Below are 24,634 nucleotides of genomic sequence, written 5' to 3'. Positions count from 1 at the left end.
AAATGGCTGAAATGTCACAGTTCCCGTGCTGATACATAAGAGGGGTTACAGTGCAGCTCTTTTGTTTTCTTAGCTATGTTAACTGTTCAAAATGAGTAAGAACAGGAAAAGTATCCTTGGTTTTTTGATAAGTAAATTCTTTAGACTGATACACATAGGACAGGTCTATTTACCTCAAAGGAACCTCTTTTTAATAGCAATTTTTTCTAACTAAAACTATGAAGGCATGAGATTTTCAATGTTATCAGAATGGCCTCTGTCATAAGTCCTCCTGTTTTCAGTTGCAGCTCAGTAGTCTGAGAGACAGCACTGTGTTCAGTCTGGTCTCTGATTTTAGAGCTAACTATCTACATTTTTTCCCACATATATTTAATAGTTTGTGTTAATCACTTTCTGCAGCATTAGAAATGGTAGGCTTGTACAATTTGCAGTACTGTATTGATTTAAAGAAGTACTTACCAAACAGATGTAATTGGTAAAGACTGCAGGCAATCTGCAAGGTACTGTGGCATTTTTTAAGTTGTTTGAAACTTTCAGCTCGCGTGTTGAACAATCATAGTTCTCAGAAAACTTTGTGTCCTTGTTTCTTTTGATTTAAATGTGAATACGTGTGGTATCTGGCGAAGCTTTTTGATTATTTGGAATCAATTTAAAATGAAGGAGAACTCTGATTTTCATTTCATGCCTGAATTTACCTTACGATACCTTTTGCATACCTGATATTTGTCATCTTCATGGTCTGGAGCAGCTGGTAACATCATCTATTTGTTCAGTTTGCTAAGTGTTACTCTCCTTCCAGGAATGCAATTGCTTGACTTTTGGGAAGAGATGAACAGAGTCATTTCAGATTCAGAATTGGTGTCGGGTATTCCCTACTCATCTGCAGTACCAGGACTGATACAGTATCTCCAGAGCATCACCAGACTTGTGATATCAGTGCTGTCAGTGACTGCAAGCCCTGACACCCAGAGCTGTGGTTCAGCTGCTGCAAAGGAAATGGCCAAGCCCTCACTGTCCGTAGCTCATCTCCTGCACTGCGAGTTCCATGAAGTGCGTCTGCTGGCATTGGAGGCGATTCTGCTGTGGCTGAAACAAAGAAATTCCAAACAGATTGCAGAAGGAAGAGGAGGTATATTATGTTTACTCACTGATTTGGAAGACACTCTTCTCATAATGGCTCTGAAGGAAACAAATCACCAGTGTTTTTGCATGGTAAGAGGGTGCTTTTTTATGGACATTTTGTATGCGTTCAGTAAATTACGTTTTTAATTTTTAGATTATATTCGTAATTTTCAAAAGTATACTTCAAACGTGCATTATGCTTTTTAAATAGTAGGTGAGTAGTTGGGATTTTTTACACTGAACAGGAGCTGTGCCATAATTTCATAGCAGATGTTCTTGTGTAAAAGCAAGAAGTTCCTCTTTCTTTTCTTAGAATTGTCCAGAGAGAATCTTTGTGTTCTTGGAGTGGAGCTTAAGTCAGTGCTTTATTGATCTCAAATGTGCACATTCCTGTTGAGACTGTCTGTAAATTCTTTGTTTTGGAATTGTGTCTGCAGGTGCTGGAAATTCTTTATAATATGGATCTCAGAAATGTGCTTCCAAAGGCTGAATGCTCTATAAAAATGAATCCAATTGAGCTCTTAACCTGGAGTTTAAACCTTGCGGATATCTCCAGCAGGTATGGTCTGTCATGCATGTTGAAATACTTATATTTTAAAAACTTTCAACATTGAACATTACTATATTGGTTTGGGACTGCCCTTTCATTTAAAAATCTGTGTTTCAGAGAAGAGAGTGTGGCTTATTTGCATGAAGTGGGTTCTTGAGAGTTTTTCAGAGAAAAACTGAATTATTAACAAGGCCCACAAGTCATACTAGCACCCTGTAAATGTCCAGCAGTGCACTTCCTAAAACAAGAAGTTACTCTGGCTGTCCTGTGATACCCAGTGAGCATAGTTCTTCCTGAATGGTAATTGGGAAACACCCACTTTACTGTAGAACTAAGAATTAGTATCAATGATCCAACCATATGCTCATTTGCTGTGAATCTGCCATCCCTCCTATCCTGGTTTGTGAGCAGGTGGTTCATAGAAAGAATGACAGATCTCATTTAATGTGTTTGGTTGGCAGAAATGGTTAATCCTAATCCTTAGGGTTTGCACTCCTTATACAGACTGTAAAGTCAGCAGAAAGCACTGAACATGTGGAGCCAGTTTGTAGTTCCTACTGAATTAGAGGCTGTGTCCATCCGTTCATCTCGGAATGGACAAACAGGCTTACAGTGTCCAGGCTCTGAGAGTATTGACCTGTTTCTGGTAGTTCTTGAAGCCATGTAAACATTGCAGTCCAGTGTTACAAACATGGAACACAGAGGGTATAGAGTGTAGAACAGCATTTTATAGCTGTGCAGATTTGCTGCTGAGTTGCACAAAATTGTTCAAGTTCAAATGATGATGATGGGATTTCTGGGTTGTAAGATACTGGTGGTAAAATAACACTGCCTGGTGCTGTTAGAGGGAAATGGCTGAAATAACAGGCCTTGCTGCTCAGGTGTTGCCATTCCCCATGCTGGGAATAGGCTTCAGAAGCCACGTTGCTACGAGCCATGTCCTTGGATCCTGCTAGGCAGCAGGGAGGCTTGGAAGCTGGCAGTAGGCATATTTTGCACTAGGAGCATTTCTAGCAACTGTAGAAGAGACATTCCTGCAGCTAAACACCAGCTTCAAGGGATGCATTTGTTCACAATTTAAAATAATGTCTGGTTTATTTGATATAAGGTTCCATTTTCAGATGTATGTAAACAGAAAATAAACACGAGAGCAGTGAAAGTAAGGGCATGTTTCATTTGCATATCAGCTGAGAACTTAGCTAACATCTAGATCTCTAATGTAAAAACTCCAAGTGCTCAGCTTGAAAGGTACTCATTGTGGTAATAATCAGAGATAATTAAGAGCTGGCTGGTTTTCTTGTAGAGATGAAATGATGACAGTAATAGCTGGCTTTTTGATATGTCCTTTCCCTTGTTTTCTCAGCCCTGAAGGTCAAACAATAGCTCTCAAATTTGCCTCCAAATTGATTATCCACCATTTGCAGAACCATCAGCAGGTAAGGGAAATGGAGCTGGAACAGTTTTGTAATCCTGGGGTTTTTAGTGATTGCAGTAATGTGGCTTCTTTTAGATCCAAGCCCCAAGCTTGTGTGTTCTTGTTTCCATTCATCATTTTTGATATTATGTCTTCCTTTCCGAATACACTGCCGTGTTCTGAAATGACACACCATGAATGTCACCTCAGTACATCCCTCTCAAAGTAATTTCAAGTTAAATACATATGTAAATATTTCTGATGGACTAATTTCAGCTTCTGAGCTCATCCAAAATGGTCACTATAATGTGGAAAGGGATATGCCTGCGGTGTTTAACGCTTGTTCTGAATCCAGCCCATTTACTGAAGTGCAGCTTTGTTGTGGTTTCTTGACTTTTGGAGAAGCCCACAGGAGAGCATGTGGGGTGGGAAGGCACAAAGCTGAAGCAGTGGTTGGGTGCTGTTCCCAGACAGCACAGATCTCTTTTGATTTTGAATTGTCAGTCTGTGATGTCGCATATGTATGTGTAGAGCAGTGCAAAAGCAGCTTTAGTGCTAGACACTTTTAAAAATATTTTCAAAGACACAAAACCCACTTAGTGGATATCTTAAACAAAACTCCCATGATCTGTTTTGAAAGGAAGATTGTTTTCCTTACAAAGCTATAATTTTTCATAGAATGAACAGCAGAATGGATTCATATTATATGCTAATAACCCTATGTCATTATAAAAAAATAAAAAATCAGATTTGCACACAAGAATTGAGGAACATGAATTATGATATTAAATTTTTTGTTAAAGGAAAGGCATAGTGTGAGTACTTTAAGTTAACAAAGAGGAATTAATGAAAAATGCGGTAAAAATCTTAACTGGAAATGCTACAACAACTTTCTCTAATAAGCATATACATCATGGGAGATCTAAGATATACCTACAGAGAGAGAGCTTTTGGCTTTGGGAAAGACCAGGTACATCAGTTTTCCATCTAAATTCTTTCTTTGGGCTTGCATTCACTATTTACATCTGTGGAAGGGATTTTCTCTTCCATAAGGTAAAAGTTAAGTTGTCTGTCTAGATAGTCCATCCATGTGTCTGCTTGAAATTTGAGTCATTGTAACATCTTGGGAGATTTTTATTTTTGTTTTCACCCATTATAGGATCTGTAGGACATGCTCTGGCTGTGTCCCTTTGTGCAGTGCAGCTACATGGCCCAGTTCCAGGCAGAATGAGGCAGAGTATGACCAAGGTCTCATTTATTCCTCAGTTAATGAGGTGGGATGAGAACTGGCTGGGTGGCACATCCCAGAGGGCCGTAAGCAGTGTCACAGGGCATGGTTGGTCTGTCACTAGTGGTGTCCCCATATCCCCACATGCTCTTTAGCTTCTTCATCACTGCCTTGGATGAAGGGGCACGTGCCTCCTCAGCAAGTTCACTGACAACACAAAGCTGGGAGGAGAGGCTGATAGCCCAGAGGGCTGTGCAGCTCTTCAGAAGGACCTGACAGGCTGGAGAGGTGGGCACAGAGGAACTCTCTGAAATCAGCAAAGGACCAGCATATTTGTCCTTGGCTTGCATGTGTGGAAGGACCGAGGACACAAAAATACACTTTGACTTGTGTGGTCATTGGTGAATCTGGTGTGAAGGGACAGAGTGAAAGACTTGCCTGTGAATACTGCTCTAACTAAAAGAAAATGCCCAAGCTGTTAAATGTTCCTGTGGGATTCATCACTTTGAAAAAGCCAGGCATTTACTAATGAGCAGTGTCCCTGAGGCAGGCCATAGTTGAGTGTGATGGTAAGAGGTAACACCTGCTTGTACAGGACACTTCTCACATCTTCTGTGCCTTCAGATTTCAGAAGAAGTCTTGAAAAAGTGGGTTCAGCTGATAGTGTATTTTTGTGGAGATGAGCAAGATACAGAGATGCTGTTAGCAGCTGCTGAAGTTCTTAAAAGTATAACATCATTCCTGCTGATCAGTAAGAAGCTCATTCTTGGTAAGTAGCTTGAAAGTAATTTTCTAGATCTCTTTTAATGACATCCATTAATACATGATTTCAAATGTATTGTATGTGTATGCACAGTCAACACATAATTACATCAAACAGGGTTTTTTGAAAATTTTAATAGGATTTAATTACTAAACATATAGATTTATTGAAATTCTGGTAGAAAAATCACATGTGCCCAGCCTCTGGCAATAACTCTGCAGAAGGGGCACATGAGATGTTGTTATGTCTCCTGGTCACTCTACACTGCTGTACAGAATTACTGGCTTGCAACTGTTCTGTGACTTGAATCTTTCTGTAGTTCTCTATTGGTGAGGTGGACAGAGTTTAACTTATCTCTGGGAGTGGAACAAAACTGTGCTGGGTGCATGGAAGGGCTTCAGCCTAGAAATGAGAGACGCTGTCTACTATAAGAACAATTAATAATTGGATCACGTTATATCTCTCGGGTGTAAGGATTTTTGTTTTAAGTTAACATCAGACCGTCTCTTTAGAGAACAAAGAGAGAATGAGAACAAACAATACCTACATGGCCTTATTCAACAGTACATTAGTAACTGGGAGGCAAAGCTCAGTGAAACTCTGCTCTGTTCTGGAGAATAGATGGGGGTTTTCTTTTGGCTTCCCCCCCCCACCTTCTGTGAATAGAGAATAGGGTGATTTTGTGACTAAAGGGCCAGGAGATATGCAAGAATAGGTAGTAATTGATGATGAAGAAATCATTTTGCATCCTGAACAGGACAGACAGCTTTAGATACTTTTAACTCTGTGATACTTCATTCCATTGTCGTTATATAAAGGTTTTTAGTTTATGCAGCTTAAGTCCATCCATGTGGACTGGATACAAATATCTCTTATGCGAAAAGAACAGTGTATTTCTTAATCTGTAGATTCTGCTTTTGTGAAAAAGTGTAGCTATTATTTTTAGTTGTGTTAAGAAGTATTGGTGACATTTACCAGTGCTAACTCTGTTATATGAGGTAGACATTGCACTGTTTAGTGTTCAGGGTATCAGCTCTGGAAATCTTGACCTTCACCATCTAGATAAAGCTCTTCATAGGACAGACATTATTACCATTTTATGTCAGATGAAGACAGTGGAAGTATTGGAGTGAAAAACTCCCAAATGCTGTGCTTCTCATCTGTTGTTATTTGGATGTGCTCTGTAGATGATGGACAACAGTTTCCTCTTTGATCTTGTCAAAACAGTTGCTGATTTCCATACTTTCCAGTCAGGCAGATGTGAAAGTCTGAAATAAAAAATAGCAGCAGTTTGTATCCTGTGTAAAATCCTATTAAAACAAATGAAAACTGTCAAGTAAACAAAAATATGCTCCCCAAACAGCCCAGAAAGTAGAGCCCCAAGGCCTCAGCGGGCAAACCCTCTGAATTAGCTCTTTGCTCTGAAAATTGATCCAGAGGAAGAAAGATGCAGAGCTGACCCTTCATAGTACCTAGAATTGTCAATCTGGGGATCTTCACAGCTGTGAAACTGTCAGTACTGCAGTGAGGAGTTTGGCAAATCAAGGGCACGGGATGGTGATTAGTTGTAGTGATATAAAGCCAGAATAATTCCCTTAAAGGAGTTGTATGCATGTAAACAGCTTTGACTTCTGTGCCTTTTTCTGCATCAGCCTGCTTGACCACATAGAGTAAAAAGTAGAAGGTAAAGGAAACTATGGTTGTACAAAATGGAGTTGTGGTCATTCCCAAGAGCTTCCATTACTATATTCCTAAGAGAAAGAGAGTGAATGCCAGTCTGTATGTTCTGGGTGACCCCATCATCTCTTCATCAAGCTGCTTGAGGGTTCAGAAAAAGTCTTTATGCAAATTCCCTTTGTAGACTTCCATTGCTTCTGGAGATACAGTAGAAACTTGTCTAGGTGGGAAATCTGGCAATGGAATCTATAAGGGAATAATTATTCTGCTCTAGCTGTGCCAGTATAACATTATTGAGTGTGTCATGCTAGGAATAAAAGCAACTTCTTTCTGAAATAATGATGCTTCATGCCACTTCCCCCTAGGGAAGTTACAGGTAATACAGGAATGCTTCTTCTGCCTGTGTAGTAAAGCCTAGAGCAATTTACTTTGGCCATGCAGTGAAATACTGTTGTCTGGCTAGCCTTGTAATACAAATCTCTGATAAACCTGCTGAAAACATGGTAGAACAAAACCAGCAATGAAGCACAGCTCTTGTGTTGTCTGTGGTCCCCAGAAAGTAATTCTAACAGCCGGTTGCATCTAAAAGTGACCTTCCAGTGGATTCCTTTAATCAGGATGTTCAACAAGACCTGACAAGTCAGCTGGAAAATCCCCCAGCAGATCATGTGACTTGAGCTAGTCATGCTTGGTGTGGCAGCAGTAAATGGCAGGAGGGTTTGCCAGGGAAGCATGGCTTGTGAGGTGTGAATTGCCACTGGGGTGTGCGTGGTGTGCGCCTGCCTTGGGCATTACCAGAGGAGCACCTCTCTCTCGGCGCTTCTCTCTGGTTGGTCTTAGCTGTGGACGTGTAATCACCCCATGGATTAAACTTGCTTCCAGCAGAGAGTGGGTGTAAGGCTGGTAGGGCATGCTGGTGACTCGTGGGGACAGGTGCATATGGGGAGAAGGAGGTGATGAGTAGTTCCCTGAAAGGTGGAGTCCTTTGCTGCTTCCAGCAGGGAATGACATTTGTGTCCGGCACTACTGGCAGTACCTGAAGAAAGCTTGGTTTGGCAGCCTCTGCTCCAGGCAGATTGCGACAGCAAGTCTATGATCAGGGTGCGTTGCTCAATCTCCAGCCACAGAATTTTTGATGTTGCCAAACAGGAGTTCAGCGCTCCTAGAAATTGCAGAAAATTGAGAGCACTCGTGACTGAAGTTGAACCCAGGTAGAGAGGCCCATTCTCTTATCTGTTGCCCACTGTTTAAGCCAAGCTGAGTGTGCCACCTAGATAAGGTTCACAGATGCTGAAAATACTTTGATTGTATTGCCAGTCTTTTTCCCAGTGGTTTGCCAATGCTGTTCATGTGTTGTGTTTACAGATGTGTGGTGTGGAAACAGGGCTCTTTAACTTCTTTGAATGCATGTAAGAAATAGAACTCTATTTTTTCTCCACAAATAAATATAGGACTGTCTGATACCCTTGCTCTGTGGAAATGTGTGATACTACTGCTGCAGAATGAAGACTTGGTAGTAAGGGATGCTGCTGCTGAAGTGATACAAGTGGCACAGTCAGAGAAAAAGAGCAATGAAGGAACAGGTATGTTAATATTACTTTTAAATATTACTGAATGTTTGGGAGGCAAAAGTATTTCTCTTCTCATCACAAATTTCTTGCTAACTCTAAAGTGCTTCATCCATATCCTATAAATATGTACCATAAAGATAAGAGGAAATTTGATGCCCATCATGCTTTATTATTTTGCTTTTACTATTCTTGGTTTAATTTGCATATGGTTACGTGGAGATGTAAAAAAGACCACAGCAGGACTCAGCTTTACGGTTCGTGCTGTGATGAGTCAACATTCACATAATTTCAGTTTGAAAGTTCTTTAATACCAGCTCTGGTCTAATATAATGCAGTGCAAGACACTTCTTGAATCCCACGTTGTTATAAGAGCCTAATCACAGGGAGATAGGAATCTAGGAAGCAGTATTCAACTCATTGATTCATTATTAGACCTTGAAATCCATTTAGATCCAGATCAACAAAGACAATTCACAGCATACCCACAATGTGCTTTTGAGGATGTGGGCCTTTTTGTCTGCTTGCCCTAATTTACTCAACCCTGTTAATTTTAAAATAGCCACAGAGCTTGAGTAGGCTTAACTAATTAATGTGCTTCACTTTGAGAGTCTTTGCTGACACATTCTTCCATGTGTTGTGAATAAATTAGAATTTGCTACCAAGCTGATCTCTCTCTGGTGGGCCCTGGTCCATGCTACTCAGTAATACCTGTACCAACTTGTCTGCAGTCAGTTCAAATTAGTCAGCCCTCTCTATGTGAGCTTCTGCTAGGCTGGAGATAAAGCAGCTCTGTGGTTTAAAAAAATAATAAGAAAAGTCAGTAAAGTTATGTTTGCCACTATTGTAGATAGAAGTAGCCAAAAATCTCCTCATGTGGTGAGTATGGTTTTGAGCTGGCACTGTTCATGCACAGAGCTAAGGTGTAGAAGAAGGTAAAAGAAGGGATATGGCATGCACAGCTTTCATTTTCCTGTTAAATCCCACAGCTCTGATTTCCAGCACTGGATCACAGCTCTGAGAGTTTCTCTGGTCCCAGCTGCAGCTCTCTTGAGTGTCCAGGGGCTCTGTGTGCATGTGCCTCAGGTCCCCAGTGCTGGCCTTGGGGGCATCCTCAAGTGTCTCAGGGTGATACCTTCTCTGGGAATAATACAGTGCTGGATTGTCTCTCTGACTCCTTGTGTCTTCTCCCTTCTTCCCTGTTGTCTCCTGCTGCCAAGGGATATTTTCCTGTAACTGGATGAGAGCTCTGTCCTCTCTCTCCTAATTAATACTGAGGTCACCTCAGTGCTTGCTCTGAGAACTTACCACTTTGTAAAGCTGAAGTGAGCATAATGGAGAAGATAACGTAATAATTGTTTTTTATTTGCTATGTTCCTAATTAGGATAGGGATCCCACTCCCCAAACTGCTGTTAACCCCTTAGTTATACTTAGCTGTGCCTTCCTGCTTTTTCATTTAACTTCTTGCAATGAGTGACTGCCTTCTGTGACTGGAAAAGAAGGCTGCATTTGAAAAGAATTCAATTTCCTTTCATCTCTATTTTCCATCGTTGTTGTTCCTTCCTGTGATCTTTTTTCCCCAGTAAACTCTTTTCACTTTTTATGATTTGCTTTCTAGCTTTTAGGGGAGCAATTTTGCCCTTGCGGTTTTTATTTATAACCAGATTAAAATAAGCTCACCTTTGTATGTTGTTTGTTTACTTTCATTTACCCCCTTCCTTTTCATGTGTATGTGAGAGTATGCAATATGTTTGGTCTGTGGTTTAGCCATTTCATGGATCACCAGACCTCTCTGTCGTGGGAATTTTCAAATTACATTCAAATACCTGCTTATTTTTTTCAAGTTTTCATATCATGAAAATCTGACTTTTCATCACAGCACTGACTTTAAAATAACTGAACCCATAGCCTGAAGTTCATAGAAGCTGTGAAACAACTCTCTTTAAAATTCTTACTTTATAACACATTACTGATGCTGTAAATTAACTGACTTTTCATTTCCATTATACAACGATAAATTAGTATTGTGGCCCAGTAGTTTTTTTGTGAGATCAGAAAGAGGAATGGGTGTTCAGAAACCTGTTTTCATACATTCTGTAATTGTTTCACTTTTGTATCATTTCCATTACCACTAGCTAACATGAGACGATAAAGAGGCAATTAAAAGTTCAGCTTCATTTGTGCATCAAAGGTGTTGTGTCCAGTAGCCATTGTGTTTCCAGAAATATACTGCATTGTATGAATAGGTTATGGTGTGTTTCACCTTTTGCTGTTGATAATTTGCCATACAGAGAGCAGGGATGCTGTTCACAAAATACAGGCACTGGACTTGTCAGAAATTTTGGTGCTAGAACCTTCATATCCGCTCTTCACAAAATCCTCTTTTCTCACTGTGTACACGGCATGTAAAGGAGGAGTAGCCTATAGCTGCCTGCAGAAGAACTGCATGGATTGTCAGCTCAGGGAATCAATGCCCTAAGTGCTTCATTTAGATTGAGATCCAGAAGAATCTGTGATTGTAGCCTGGCAAGTGCCCCTGCCCTTCCTGTGTGATAGAAGCTGGCATCTTGTTTTCCTGTGGAGGAGGAGAGTAGGAAAGGTTATGTACTTGTGTGTTACAGTTAGACCAAGGCTGAATTAGCATCCTCTTCAGCAGAGCAAGGTGAAATTGGACTGCTGTTAACAGTAACAAAGTTATTTACATACACTGTTCATAGAGTAGTTGTAGCATGGTTTCCTTTGCATGCATGTTGCTGAATAACAGCAGGAATGTGTAGCAGTATGATAGTATCAAATAAAAGGTATTCTCATGTCATTTCTAGATGGTGAAAGTGGAGGGAAATGATCCTGTCTATTAGAGTGTGTCTTCACTTCCTGTAACAGCTCCTGTCTTGTGTAATTCTTTGAAATGCTACATGAACTCCTGGAGGAGAATATGAACTTGGTTTCTTCTTGTTCCCTCGTGGCTTTTGGTGAGGGCAAACCCCCAATTTCCTCAGGTAACTAATCCATGCAGCTTTGGATCACGCAAATTACAAAAGCAGTAAGATTGTGGAGTCAGAAATGTGTGGTAGCACATGTGATACAAGAACCCTGTGGAAATTGCAGCCCCCATTTTCGTTTGGAAGGAGAAAAAGGTTAAGAGACCAAATGCTGATACACCACAGGGCTCCTATTCCTCGCTACACCCTACCATTTACCCCAAGCAAAACCCTACTATTTGCTTATAGAAAGGAAGGTCTTCTACTGTTAAAGTCCACTTTAAAAAATTATTTTATTCATACAGAGAGGCTTGTTTTATGTTTTTAGTATGTGCAAAAGCTCCTGTTTAATAGGGGAAGTTACTGAGGTTGGATGATGGCAGTCATTTTCTGAGCAGAGCAGGTCAAACAGAATCCTGTCTCACCAAAAAGGAGAACAGCTTCTGTTTTCCGTGCTAAAAATACCAATTTAGGTAGTTAAGGTTTTGCTAATAACTGGAACAATATAAACCCCATCTGTAACTCAAGGTATTGTGTGTAGACTTTGTTGTTGTTTCCTCATGCATTGAGGTGTAAATCTCTGGGGGATTGTTTTATTCCTTTTAGTATGAGGGAGGGTGCAGGAAGTATTGTATTCAGTGTAAAGGTAGAATAGTTGCTTTGAAATCTAATTAAATTAGTGACCCATGGCTGTGTAAAGTCTAGACCTGTTCACAGCAGCATTTTTTATACAAGAGAGTTACTCCTTACAAGAAAGATGATTTAAGCTGGGGAAACAAAAGTGCTTTTTCCCTACTGGTGATTGCTTTGCTAAATATCCTGAACAATTCAAGTAACTGTGCTAGAACAAAAACTGTATTTATTGATGTCATTTTCCTCTTTGGCTTTTTTTTTTAATCTAGAGAAGAATTACATAAAGTAAAGTTATGAGCTTTCAGTATTAGAGAAGCTTGAATAAACTATTTTTCTACCATTATAGCCAAAGCAATCAGATTCTATAAAATTCTATATTAAAACCCCACCTTTAGTCAGCTTAACCTTTATGTTGGTAAATTACCAAATTAACCTTAAATGAGTTTAAGAGCATTTTTAGTGTCATCAGCATTAGCACCAATTTAGCTGATTTTTAAAATTGAGCTGAATTAAGCTTAGATGAGCAATTAGATTTGCAAACTTGAGGAAATCTTTTGAAAGTGCCTGAATGATTTAGCTGCCTAAATACTCTTCTGGAATATTATTGAGGACTTCAGGAACTTTCTGCTGCTTCTGTTGTGAAATAGCAGTTTTGTAGAGAGATGAGCAAGTTAGCTCCTGGGCTCAGCTGTGTGGTTGCAGCAGAGCTTGTGCAGCCCAGGGCAGGTAAATGTCCCACTCTGAGCTCCACCATCACTGGCTGCAGTTGAGAGCATCCTTGAAAACCGGTCTAATGTTGTTATTGTTACATCCCTACGTTTTTGAGTGATTCTGAGCATGATGTAGTCAGTTTTAATCCACTGGCTAAGATATCAGATAGATTAACTCTGTTCCTTTGGTTCCATTTCACATGATTAAGAAATAAGCAATAGCTGATACTCCTGTGCCAGGAGTTTCTGAACAAAAGGCAATGCAAACTTCTTTTTTCTTCTCTTGATGGTTGCTCCCTTCTTGATAGATTCTATTTTTTATCTTTGGGGAAAATAATCAGTGAAAATGACAAGTGTCCTGGTTTTTTGTGTGTGTGGGGTGTTGTGGTGTTTGTTTTTTTCGTTTTTGTTTTTGTTTTTTTTTGTGGGTTTTTTTTTTTTTTTGGGTTTTTTTTTTTTTTTTTTTTGATTCATCAGCAAGGAAAAAAAATAATTTGTTGGCTGGTTTAAAGACGCTGACTCCACCTTCTAAACTGACTTTCCACTGTCCTGTTGGGAAGGGGATGGCACTACAGAGCATATTAAGTTAAGATTCCTGTGGAAGTCTTCACTGCTGGCTGTTGACTGTTTCAGTGGCCCACACTATTTCAGGTTTATCTTACTGTTTCCAGGCATGTAGGAGCATTTCAGCAACTTCCAGTTTGTTCATTGGCCAGTGAGTATAGATGTGTGTAAAGGGAAAGTTAAAATGTGCTGCTTGGGGTGGTGGTGGTGGAAGAAAAAAATCATTTAATTAGATTGAAGCACTAAAACATTTTCAAGGTGTCACTGAATTCTCTTCTAGACTTTGAAAGACTTTAGACCTAACATGTGACTGGGTAAAAAGAACCTCTCTCTATGAACCATGCTGTCACCTCAGCATGGAGAAAAGCAAAGCTGCTTGTTGCTTGCACCTCAGTTTTCTTTTTTACACATCATTAGTGTAAAAATCCAGGCAAATTCAAGCCAAACTTCTTCAAGAACCTAGAGCGGGGCTGTCATGATTGTGCATGGAAAAAGGTTTATGTGTGGGGGGTTTTTTTGGCACAATGGTGGTGTAAATAAGACTCAGGAAAGATAGGGGAAGTTAAGGGACAATCAGACTCACTATATTAACATTTGAAAAAAACAAGGGGAGAGGAAATTTATGTTTCTTCTTCCTGCCCTCTAAAAATTTTCCTTGGTGAACCTAAAGCTGTGCAAAAGGTTTCATACATAGGTGCCCTAAGAAGATCTAGTAAATCACTTGAGCAGGAGATAAGAGATATCACAGTCTGTGTGATGTTAATGCAGCACAATGGTCTGGCAGTCGTCATCAACACCACACGTGATACCAGCAAATCATGGGTGACTGGCATGATCCCAAAACTTGTACCCCAATGTCCTTTACAACTACTCCATGAAGCATTTCAGGACAAGAGGCTCAGGTTTCATCTACTCCAGCTGCTAGTGAAACAGGTAAGAGTAAGTGCTGGGCAAACCTCAGATTCTAAATGTGCCTTGGTAGTGTCTAAATGCTAAAAATACCATTGACATTGGTGGTGTTTAGCTGCACAATAAAAGCATCCCACATATTGCATGGGAAACAGTAAAAGATATTTTACTTTATTCATCGCCTCAGTTGCTTGTTGGCATGTGAAACTGTTTTCAAACTGTTCATTAAAGGAAGTGCCAACTTTGTCCATAACAAAAGGAGCTTTTCTTCCTCATGTTTGTCGTTGAGTAAATGCATTAAATAGATTTCTTAAAGCTTTAGTTCCTGAGCATGTCAAGTTAATTCCCCTCTCCCCAGATCTGTGCACTTGCCAAGTTTTGAGTCTGTCCTGTGGTATTGGAGATGGGAAAATACCTGGGGTTTAGAACCTGTGCCCCACTGCTGTGTGCAATGTGCATGCTTCAAGTCGCTGTGTCTCTCTTGATGAAAAATAGAAGAGATGCCAGCAAACTGCTCAGGACTCTCCTTTTCCTGTGATTGATGTGTTCATCCTCTTGCCAGACTAGGGGATAGGTTAACCACCTTCTGCTCTACTTCCCTGCTGGTGTAGCCTTCCAGTGAGGCAAATGGGAGGACCGTGGTGAATAAAACAAATGCCAGGTTACTCTGATCCTGGACCAAGATTAGTGTGGGGGGTTCTGCTTTTCTCATGCACTAGGTGACTTGCCCTGATGTTCAGGTTCGGCTAATGGGCCTCTCGGGCCCCAGACAGCTCCTTTAGTTGTGGCTCTTAAAACCAGTTCTGGCAGCTGCCTGGCTTTGAGGAATAAGTGGTAATGGCCCAAACATAAACTAGGGATTTGCATGCATGCAAACTGATTTAAGGATGCATTAACTGGCAAGATCGTAGGTGATAAGATTTCCTTTGCTTGATTTAAGTCAAACTTGTGCATTTTCTTCTCTGTTCTGACGTTTGATTTTCCTCTTTTTAGAGGTGTGATGGAGGGGTTACAAAAAGCACAAAGTCAGAACCTGGCTGTAGAAAGAGCTTGCTGACACTGCTGCCTGGAGCTCTTCCAGTAGCCAGCCTGAGAGTGGAGTGGTTGGTAGTGCTGTGGGTGGGTGGCTGCAGCTGCATACAGAAGATTGAACACTTCATTCTAGACACGTGACTTGCTGTGATACAGCTGCTATGGTGTGGAAAGTTAACAGCTTCCCTCAAATGGGTGAATTTCAGGTCCTTGCTAATGTCATGGGTAGGTAAAAACAGTGGTTTGGAAAGACCATTTAAAATGCACTTACTTCCTTCCATCATTTTCAAGCTGCCTTGAGAATTGCTTATAATTTTGGAATCTCTTGGTCAGAAAAATCTCCCAGACAGATCTTGTGATATGCCACGGGTGCTTGGGCACAGTCCAGAAGTTCTCACAGTGTTGTCTGGGTTACTAATGGAAAACTGCTAATCATATTAGCCAGAATATGTTTATGTTCCCTGTACTGGGGACAGTTGGAAAGAAGGTTAATGAAATTTTTTTCTGGAATCAGCTCAAGGATTTCTTCCGCTTTGTGACTATTCTTGATAACTGTGTTCTGGTAACTGGATGTGCAGCTCACTAAACAGAATTTCTAAGCCTGCTATGAAAGAGGAGCCTTTTGAGCTGAATGTTAGGATTTAAATGGGAGGCATTTATCCAAATAGCCTTTAAACAATTGAAGGCAGAATAGACATAGACGAGACCCATCCAAGCAGAAGAGAATATGAAAAATATGCAATACAGTCAAAAGCAGAAAAAAAAATCACAGGAAGGCAGAGCTGCTCCTGTTGCAGAAGGTTCTTCTACAATTTCAAGTTTATTTTCAAAAGATTGTGTATGGAATCTGTGTGGTACCCTGTTACAAGCAATACATCTCGAGGTCTCAGTGAAGAGGCGTAAAGCTGGCAGCAGTTTGCAGTGTTCTATTCAAACACGGTGTAGGACTTTGTATCGAGGCACTGTAAGTTGATGACATCTCTTCAGTTCCATTAGATAAGGCTGCTGAGGACAGGGGGAAGGTCACACAGCTGTGTGTGTATTCTGGGAATGCTCTGACATGAGCCCTGGCAAAGGCGGCAGTGGGTGCTGCCTGGAGTGGCCAGAACACTCTGCAGGGCGAAGTGCACCACATGTTACTGAAGAGTAGTGTAAAGCATGGAAGGGAGCATCACTGACAGACACCCTTAAGCTGTCTGTAAATGTAGGATCATAAGTAGATAGGGTTCAAACAGAAAAAAAGACAACATTCTCCTTAAAATGTTCAGTGCTGAACCTTCTGCTTAAGGGACCCTGACTCTGGCTGCATCGTTTTATCCTTTCCAAGCTTTTAATGGTCAATACTTCTCATGAACCTGCATGGAGGGGGATTTATGTGGAGAGAGAAATATGTAATGATGACCATTTAAATCTTGGCAAACTAAGTAAGTGGCAAATACCAGTGCTATTTGGTGACTACTTGATGGCTGTAATGACCTCACATTTAGGAAGTTTCTTCCAGAGTGCAAAATGACACGTGGTAGAGATTATGAAACACTTACTGTGGCTAGAAGCTGTAATTTGGGGTTTTTTTACATCTTCTGTAGTAATTCTAAGAAGGTAACAATTACAGGTCAGTTGGAAGGATGAAAGAATTGAGGTCTAGGAGTGAAAATGGTCTTTCTGCTGGAATAAATTCAGGATTGTTTCAGGAGCAGATTTGACCTGTAGCCTGGTTGCATCATATTTTTATGCTAATAGGTATATTTTGTGTCTTTGTAATAATAGTTCTGTTATGTGTGACATTCTACTTTTTGCATCCTTAAAATATCTCCTATTGTTACGAAAACATTTGGGAGATTAGATTGGAAAGTAATAAGGTCTTAATATTGCGTTTGTAATAAGATTGTTTCCTGGTTTAATGGTGACTCTTGAGGAATGTTTAAGAGTTTTCCTTAGATACAGAGGAAGAGTTGGCAGAAAATAGGTCTTAAATATTTTTGTTCAGAAAACTGTTTGGTGATAACTTTTGGGCTCAGGGACCCATCACTGAATTCGATGCCTGTTTTTTTTTTTCCTTTCTGATGCCAGTGTAGAGTAAAGCTGTTTGTTATCCACAGCTTAGCTCCTAAACCTGGGAGTCTGTGTGTGAGTAAAATATTAATGAAGAAGCATTGACTTGAAGCCAAAGTGAATACACGCACTGCTGCAGTTTTTTATGAAACTTCCTAAGCTTATGAGGTCAGGCTTTCTGATAAAAGTGAAAAAATGTTGTTCCTGTTAGCTTAACAAGTGTGTGCCCTTTTGATAGAAGCAAAATAGCACCATCGATGATCGTCTTCTGCTTTGAAAGCATTTCACTTTATTTCTGAGAGAAACCTCTGGTATTTTAGTTTTTTAAAAATTGCTTTGATTTTTACTCCTGAAGTAACCAGCAGTCCTAGTTATCTTCATAGAAAAAGCAGTTTTGCAAATGAGGCCAGTAAACTGTGCAAAATCAGCTTCTGCAGAAGCAAACAAAAGCTGAAGGACTGATCATATCCTTCTGAACAGAGCTATTTTGTGCTTTTTTTAAACAAGCTGGAAGTGCAGAAAACTCAGTGCTTTGAAGGAAATGTACTCTGCTCCACAAGAGTGTGACAGATTGTCAGGGAGGGGGTGGGGGAAAGAAATTGTAATATTCACCCTGCAGTGGCTAGTTTTTACAGCTAGGCCAGGAAGAGTTGTGGGGGTTTGCTGTCTTGGTTCCTTTGCTTTTTGTGGCTGGCGTTCTACATTGCTAATTGTGGACATGCTAATAATCAAGAAAAATGTTAAACTCTTAAATCATATCTGGACTTGTGAAATGTTGTTCAAACAGATTTGTTTAGAGATGTAATTGAAGTTTGCAACAGCTGGCCTGTAGTCTCTATGGCATTTCGCTACGGTATTCAGCTCTTGTTACACCAAGGTTCAAATGTTTTATTTGAATAAATTGACTCCATTTTTATTTGTCAAAAATACTGAAATGAAACTTACACTGACGAGGTTGTAGCTTGTCCTTTATCTGTAAAAATGGGCGCAGACTCTGGGCAGAAATTGTTATTTTGCTGACCAGTTGCTGCAATTCTTTTATTTATACTACTTCTTCTGTTTCACAGGTACTATAAAAGGATAAAGATGTCCCAAGCAGTTTCTTTTTGAAAAAAAAAAAAAAAAAAAAAAAAAAAAAAATGGCTACCTGAGTAATTTGATATAGGGGACAGGCACTATTAAAAAATAATTTTTAAAGCTAGATTATATTGAAAAGTAGCCAAGCAACAATAGAAAAGAAGTCTTGTTACTTCAAGAAAAAAAATGTTCATTTGTTAGGAATTGAGAAAAGGGAATAAGGGAAAGAAGAATACTGGAGGAATTAAGGGGAGTTGAATACAAAATAAAAGAAAATAATTTCATTTTAAATGGAGCTCATTTTCTCAGAGCATCCAGCTAGGGTTTAGACATAGTTAGAAACTGGGATATGGAAGTTGGTGGTAGCTTTTTGATCCTTTGTTACCTGGCACAGGTGAAAGCTGGGACAAATAGGGTGCTGTTCTAACTGGGACTGTGCACAAAAAGGCTTTGGTTATCCATAACCTGTGACTGCCTCACTCCTCCTCAGATTGCTTGAGAGTCTGAATGGATGTGGACCTGCATCTCTTTGGATATTTTTGGTATCCTGCATATTAACTTCTCACAAAGTGCAGTTGAGTGCTGCATGCTAGAAGTTCAGAAGGGAAGGACTTGGGAGAGCCCTGGACAGGCACATCCATAGGCACACAGCCTGAGCTGGAATGCCCATCAGATCCCAGAGGTATTTCACCAAGAATGAGGAGGCGATCCATTCCTGCAGACAGATTTTCATTTGAGTGTTTGTGGTGGGAGTGAGGTAGAGGATATAAATACCTTTGCAAACTAACCTAAACCACCACCTTGTTTCCACGTAAGTCAGCACTCAAAATTTTTAATGACAAAAATAATTCCTACCTGTGACGGAGTCAAAGCGGCACCTTAGAATGAAAGTCGGTTTTATTATATTACTGATTTCCTGTGCCACAGCCTTCCCGCTGATTTGGTTGCTTTAATTCCTCGTGTGTCGGTGGAGGGCAGGTGGGGGGGAAGAAGTTGTGGAACACAACGGGTTCTTACTTCAAAACCTCAGATGTGTAAAACTCAATGTCTCTTTTTTTTTCCCCATAATCAGTTCCAAATGAGCGCTTACAAGGAGAACTCGGAACTGGCTTGGTTGAACAAATTGATTTCTCATGCTTGAGAAAGTAAAGTTAAACATCCTTGGGAAACCTAGAAATTTTGAGAACTAGACTTTTTATAAAGGGCTTTTGATTTATTAGATTTAGAGCAAGACCATTGAAATCACCTTGAGGAGCAGAATTATTTATGGCAGCTGCATACAGTACCAGTGTAATGCCACTTTTGCATGTTTTTAATTTTGTTCCTTCACATGGTCTGTGCTGTGTTAATGATCACCTTGTCATGCTGCCAGTGGAAAACAGTTTTATAAATAATTCCCACTGGTAAGATGAAAGTGTTAGCAGAAATACTTCAGTGAAGGTCTTGATTAACTTATACACTTGGCTTGATCACAGTGAAGCTTAGACTTACAATATCTTGTTACCAGAACTAATAAAACCCATTCATTTTTTCATGTACTGTGTTAATTACCCTTTTACTTTCCCTCATGGGCAGACACACAGTGGCTGATTCCATGTTTGTGTTCAAGACCGCAGTTCCACTTTTAGACTTCTCCTTGCTGTACTTAGAAGTTCCTACTCAAACAAAACTAACCTTCCCTAATTCCAAAATCCATGTATTGTAATAGTACACCTTCAAGACTATAGATTGTTACACTTAAGGGCTCTGTTTAACCGACCTTTACTATTAACAGCCGAAGAAAAATCTTTTACATTTTTTGTTTTTTCTCATACTTACTGAAGGCTTTCTGTCTTATGTTCGTGCATTAAGAATCGCAACTAAAATCTGAATTTCCAGAATATCTTTGATTTTTAATTCAAATTCCCCAAATACAAATATTCCAGTCAATTGCCATTTTGCAATAGAGAGTAGTAACATGCCATATTCCATCACCACCACCTCTGAGAAACATCAGGAAAACAGGCATTTGCCACGTTCTCTGAAGCTTAATAGCAGTAGGATCACATAAACTGTGTTGATGAAGGGCCTTTCAGAAAAGATGTTCACAATACTGATTTCCATCCCCTAAAGCAGACTCCTTGGGGGTTGGACTGGATGACCTCCAGAGGTCCTTCCAGCCATGAGGATTCTGGGAAAGCAGCATGTATTGGGTGGATCAGTTTAACTAGGCAAGATCATACTGAAGTGGGCAGTCGTGTTTAAGGTTATATACCAAAATACAGATTATTTGATACTTTGGAGTCAGTGAGCTCATGCTCCCCTAAAGCAAGGTCAGCACAAACCTTGGAGTTCAAATACAGTGGGTGTAGGAAGAGCCTAGGGATAAAATGATCTCAGGGTGAAGTAGTACTTACAAATACAGAAACTGAATGATTTTCTAGCTGGTCTGTAGAACTCAACAGTGGTTTCATTTCAAATTCATAGGAGTAGAGGCAGTACAGGCAGCCTTTGCTTTTTAGCTGCCTTTTTTTGCAGTGTTTTGGTTTTCAGCGTGGTCATCGGTGTGCTGCTGTGAAAGGCTGTCACAGGGTAAATTCTCCAAATTAGGGCTTTTGCTTGATTCTCACAGTTTATGATTAAGGCTTCACCTAGTGCCATCCATGGCAAGGTGAAGTAGAATGTGGCCTTTTCTGGAGGAAACTCATATGAAATATACAGATGGAGAAATAGATGTTAAAGACAAGTTACAGTCACAGCGGACTGTAACTTCAAATGGCCTTAGTAAGTAAAAAAGGTTTAAAGTTTCTTGAGCAGTGAAGTGAAGGAAGCTTAGGTTAGGTGGGGTTTCTTCATGGATTTGTTTCGCAGGTAAGTGGATTTTCTCATGTCTGATGACTCAAGTTTCATCTTTTCAATAGGCATGGCAGCAGTAGGGTCCCTTTTCTTTACCCAGCTAGCTATTTCATAGAAACAAGATTTAATGTTTTGGATTCCTATATGGTTTTTTTGTCAAACTGGATAGAAACTGGCTCACAGGTTGTGGTGGCAAACATACATAGAAGTATGCCTCCTGATTTCCTTATTTTGTTTAAAAATGGGGAAAAAAATCCCTTTGATGTTGTTTATTCTTTCAGATTGCAGTCTGACTAAATAAAATACACTAGAGCTGTTATTCTTTTCTGTGCACTGAGTGCTTCCTTCCTCTGTACCTGCCCTCACATTTCATCCTCTGTGGTTCTTCCACCTTTTCAACAGATCTTGAATTGACCTCTGTAAACTTACAGCCTTCTGCTTTTCTGTCTCATTTGTCTCTTTGTAATTTGCTTTGTAAATTTAATTGTGTGAACTGAATATTTTTATAAGGAAGGTTGATTGGCTGTTGCTACTCAAGTTGCCTAACACGCCTCAGTATAAAATCCTGGTTTTCAACTACTTGTGCTAATCCTTACTATTGGTACTAAGATTTTTCTCTACTGTGACTATTTTTTGTAAACTTTAATTATATGGGGTTTGTTACTGTAGACATGATTCTACATATGAAATTAGGAGGAAATACTATATTTATGCAGGCTGTGAAAAAGGTTGAAGGCCTTTTCTTTGAATGCTGTTACTCATGTATGCTTTGGATATGCGGGATATTTTTGGTAAAATATGTACAAATCTGACAGAGAAATAGAACTATAAAATGCTATACTATATATGCACACACACACACACACTCAGTAGATGTTGAAAGGAGGCTAAAACCTCGGAAGATTTTTGTGTTCACAAAACAGCTTAAATTTCTCTGCTCCTGAAATTCCTGCATTCCGAGCAGGGCTATGGAGGATGCTCAGTGCCAGGAACACTGCCTCAGGATTGTGCAGCCATGGCTGTAGGTAGCTCTGGTCCAGACTGTGTTTAGATGCTTAAAATTATGATGGTATAGATGTCTTTTTCTTTTTGGACCTTGGCAAATTATACATACATGTTGGCATCTTCCTCCTCCAGCCTTTCCCCACACCAAGAATATTCAGAAGATTGCAAGGTCAGGTATCTAAATGTTAGGAAATTCAACTTTGATTAGACCTTGTAATGCTGCATGTGTGAAGAAGCAAGTTGCTTCTAGTTGCACTATCACTTCACTGCTTGGGTTTTTTAATAGAAGTTCCTTTATAGTTCAGTAGGCAGTGCAGATTTGCTCTGGTGGTGAATCAGGAACATACAGTGAACTCTCACCTCTAACAGCGCTACTACCTCAGCTGCAAGTTGAATGTGATAAAGAGAGTAAGACCAAGATCACAAGAAGGGACATGCCAAAGCTATTTGGTTTTGCCCTTGTGATTATGCATTCTGTCCCTGCCTCTCCCAGAGAGCTGTTTTGTGCAGGTAAGCAAGTCATTCCAAGCAGAGTTTGCAAAGGAGGTCACCATGCTGAATGCTTAGCTGGATACCTTGCAGGCATGATTTGCAGGAGTTCACAGCACATACAGCTAAAGCCAGAGGGAAGTGCATTTTGAATATTAAAGCATTGTGGGGTGCTGACTCCTTAGAGAAAGAAGTCATAATGTCCCAGATCAGACATCTAAAGCCAGTCAAGATTTTTTAATCTTCATGACTGTCTGCTCTTCCTGCAGAATAGATAGTGCCATGCCTTCTTTCCGTGCATGTCGTTATAAGTGATATATGAAGCACTCGATATATCACGATGAATGACTGAGAGCCCCAGGTTACTCAGCCATTCTGTCTTCCATGCCTGTTTAGAATATTTTGAATAAGAAAGGTTCAAAGTCGTGTATTAAATGCATAGAAAATAGAAAGAGACATTTCTTCCCTGTGATGGGGAAGTCCCTTGTGTTGCATAGTTCATGTCTGCATTACTGTGTGAGACACAAATGTTTTTAATTTTTGTCTTGTGCAGGAAGCACTTCCATTCAGCACATTGGGGAGAGCACTCAGCACTTAGTTCCTTCTCAGTTGAAGAGGCTCATACCAATTCCTCAAAGAACTTTGAAGGAAATGGAAAAGACAAAAATCTGCATTAGACAAATATATTGGTATCTATGTTGGATTTTCTACTGAAGAACTCTGGTTACTGACTGAATACTACTTATCAGTCAAAGATTTTGTGTATATATTTACACTTTTATGCAAAACTAAGCAGCTCCTGCTCCTTAAGTAAATATACTTGGACCAAGGCCTTGAAGTAATTCATACAGGCCATGTTACAATTTACTGATCCACCTGAGCATGCCAAGGCCTCTGGAATGCCATGTCTGCTGAAAATGCAGATGAAGTTGCAGGGAGCCACCCCACCAATATCTGGGGTGGAGATACACTATCTAAGTTCCTTGGAGCCTGCTAGAGGATGCCCTGCTGACAGCTAGAAGTTTCCTAGCAAATCTTGAGCCAGCTGTTAACACATGTAGACTACAGCTGTGGGGAAATGCCAGAGCCTGAGGTATTTAACTCAGAGATACAAGTAAGTCATGTGACTTCCAGAGAGGTGTAGACCTGCCCATGTAAATAGGAATGTCCTGGGTGACTGAAGGTGCAAAATTCAGAAGTCACCTAGATGGCAAGAGCTGTATGAAGGAAAAAGGGTGTGAACCACTCCTTAGGATTTCTTTAATGTGAACGTGATGTTGGGAAGTAACATAGTTCCGATTCTAGAAATGCCTCGGTCACAGTAGGGCGATCAGGATCAGCATGTCTTTAATGGGAATCAAAACTTACAGTAGTGGAGCAGGGAATATGTGTGTATAATCAATCTTATTTTAGAGTATTTCTGAAAGAAAGGGCAGAAACCAATTTGCTCTCAAGTGAAATCACTGGTGCATCATCTTCCCATTGAAAAGAGCCAGTGGTTCTCTCATGGAGTGAAAATGCTCTTGAAAAAATCCTTGGAGATAGATGTTTTCCATTCAGGATGGAGACTAGTGGCTGTTTACCTGTTACACACCTGCGGGGAGCTGCCCCTAAGTTCTCCTTAGATCACAGACCCTAAGTGACCTGTAATCACTGAGTTGTTGAATAGGATAAGCAGCACCTGCCTATCTGTACCACTGCAGCTCAGTAGTCCAGCTGAATTTTTTTTTGTTGGAATGTCAGAAAACTTACAACAGATCCCACTGTACTGCATTGAAAGCAGTTTGCAAGTAGGCATTGGAAGGAGTTTTGATCTTGACAGAAAAAAGCAAAAAAATTCTCTTCGTCATTTATACTTAGCACCTGCAGTGTGAGTGTTTTGTGATCCTGGTAGCTTCTCACATTACAGAGTGTTTGCAAATTTAATTGTATTTTCATGGCATTGTGTATTTGTGTCCATATATCAGCAAAAAGATAAAAATAATGTCGGCTGTCCTTAACACACATCTCACGCCTTAGATGAC

General features: G+C 40.1%; 1 protein-coding gene across 4 annotated transcripts in view; it reads left to right on the top strand.

The window, feature by feature from the left end:
- THADA (THADA armadillo repeat containing) overlaps positions 1–24,634 on the top strand; it is a 150,310-nt gene that overhangs the window by 114,343 nt on the left and 11,333 nt on the right. For all 4 annotated transcript variants that reach the window (XM_040059335.1, XM_040059336.1, XM_040059337.2 and 1 more), the window contains exons 32-36: positions 800–1,212; positions 1,560–1,681; positions 3,036–3,108; positions 4,939–5,083; positions 8,206–8,337. In XM_040059335.1, coding sequence (XP_039915269.1) covers positions 800–1,212; positions 1,560–1,681; positions 3,036–3,108; positions 4,939–5,083; positions 8,206–8,337 — 885 coding nt within the window. The remainder of the gene's footprint in view (positions 1–799; positions 1,213–1,559; positions 1,682–3,035; positions 3,109–4,938; positions 5,084–8,205; positions 8,338–24,634) is intronic.

This window comes from Hirundo rustica, chromosome 3 (genome assembly GCF_015227805.2).
Source record: "Hirundo rustica isolate bHirRus1 chromosome 3, bHirRus1.pri.v3, whole genome shotgun sequence".
Taxonomy (NCBI): domain Eukaryota; kingdom Metazoa; phylum Chordata; class Aves; order Passeriformes; family Hirundinidae; genus Hirundo; species Hirundo rustica.
Note: the sequence above shows the minus strand (reverse complement) of the source record. Positions and strands in the feature narration are given on the sequence as shown.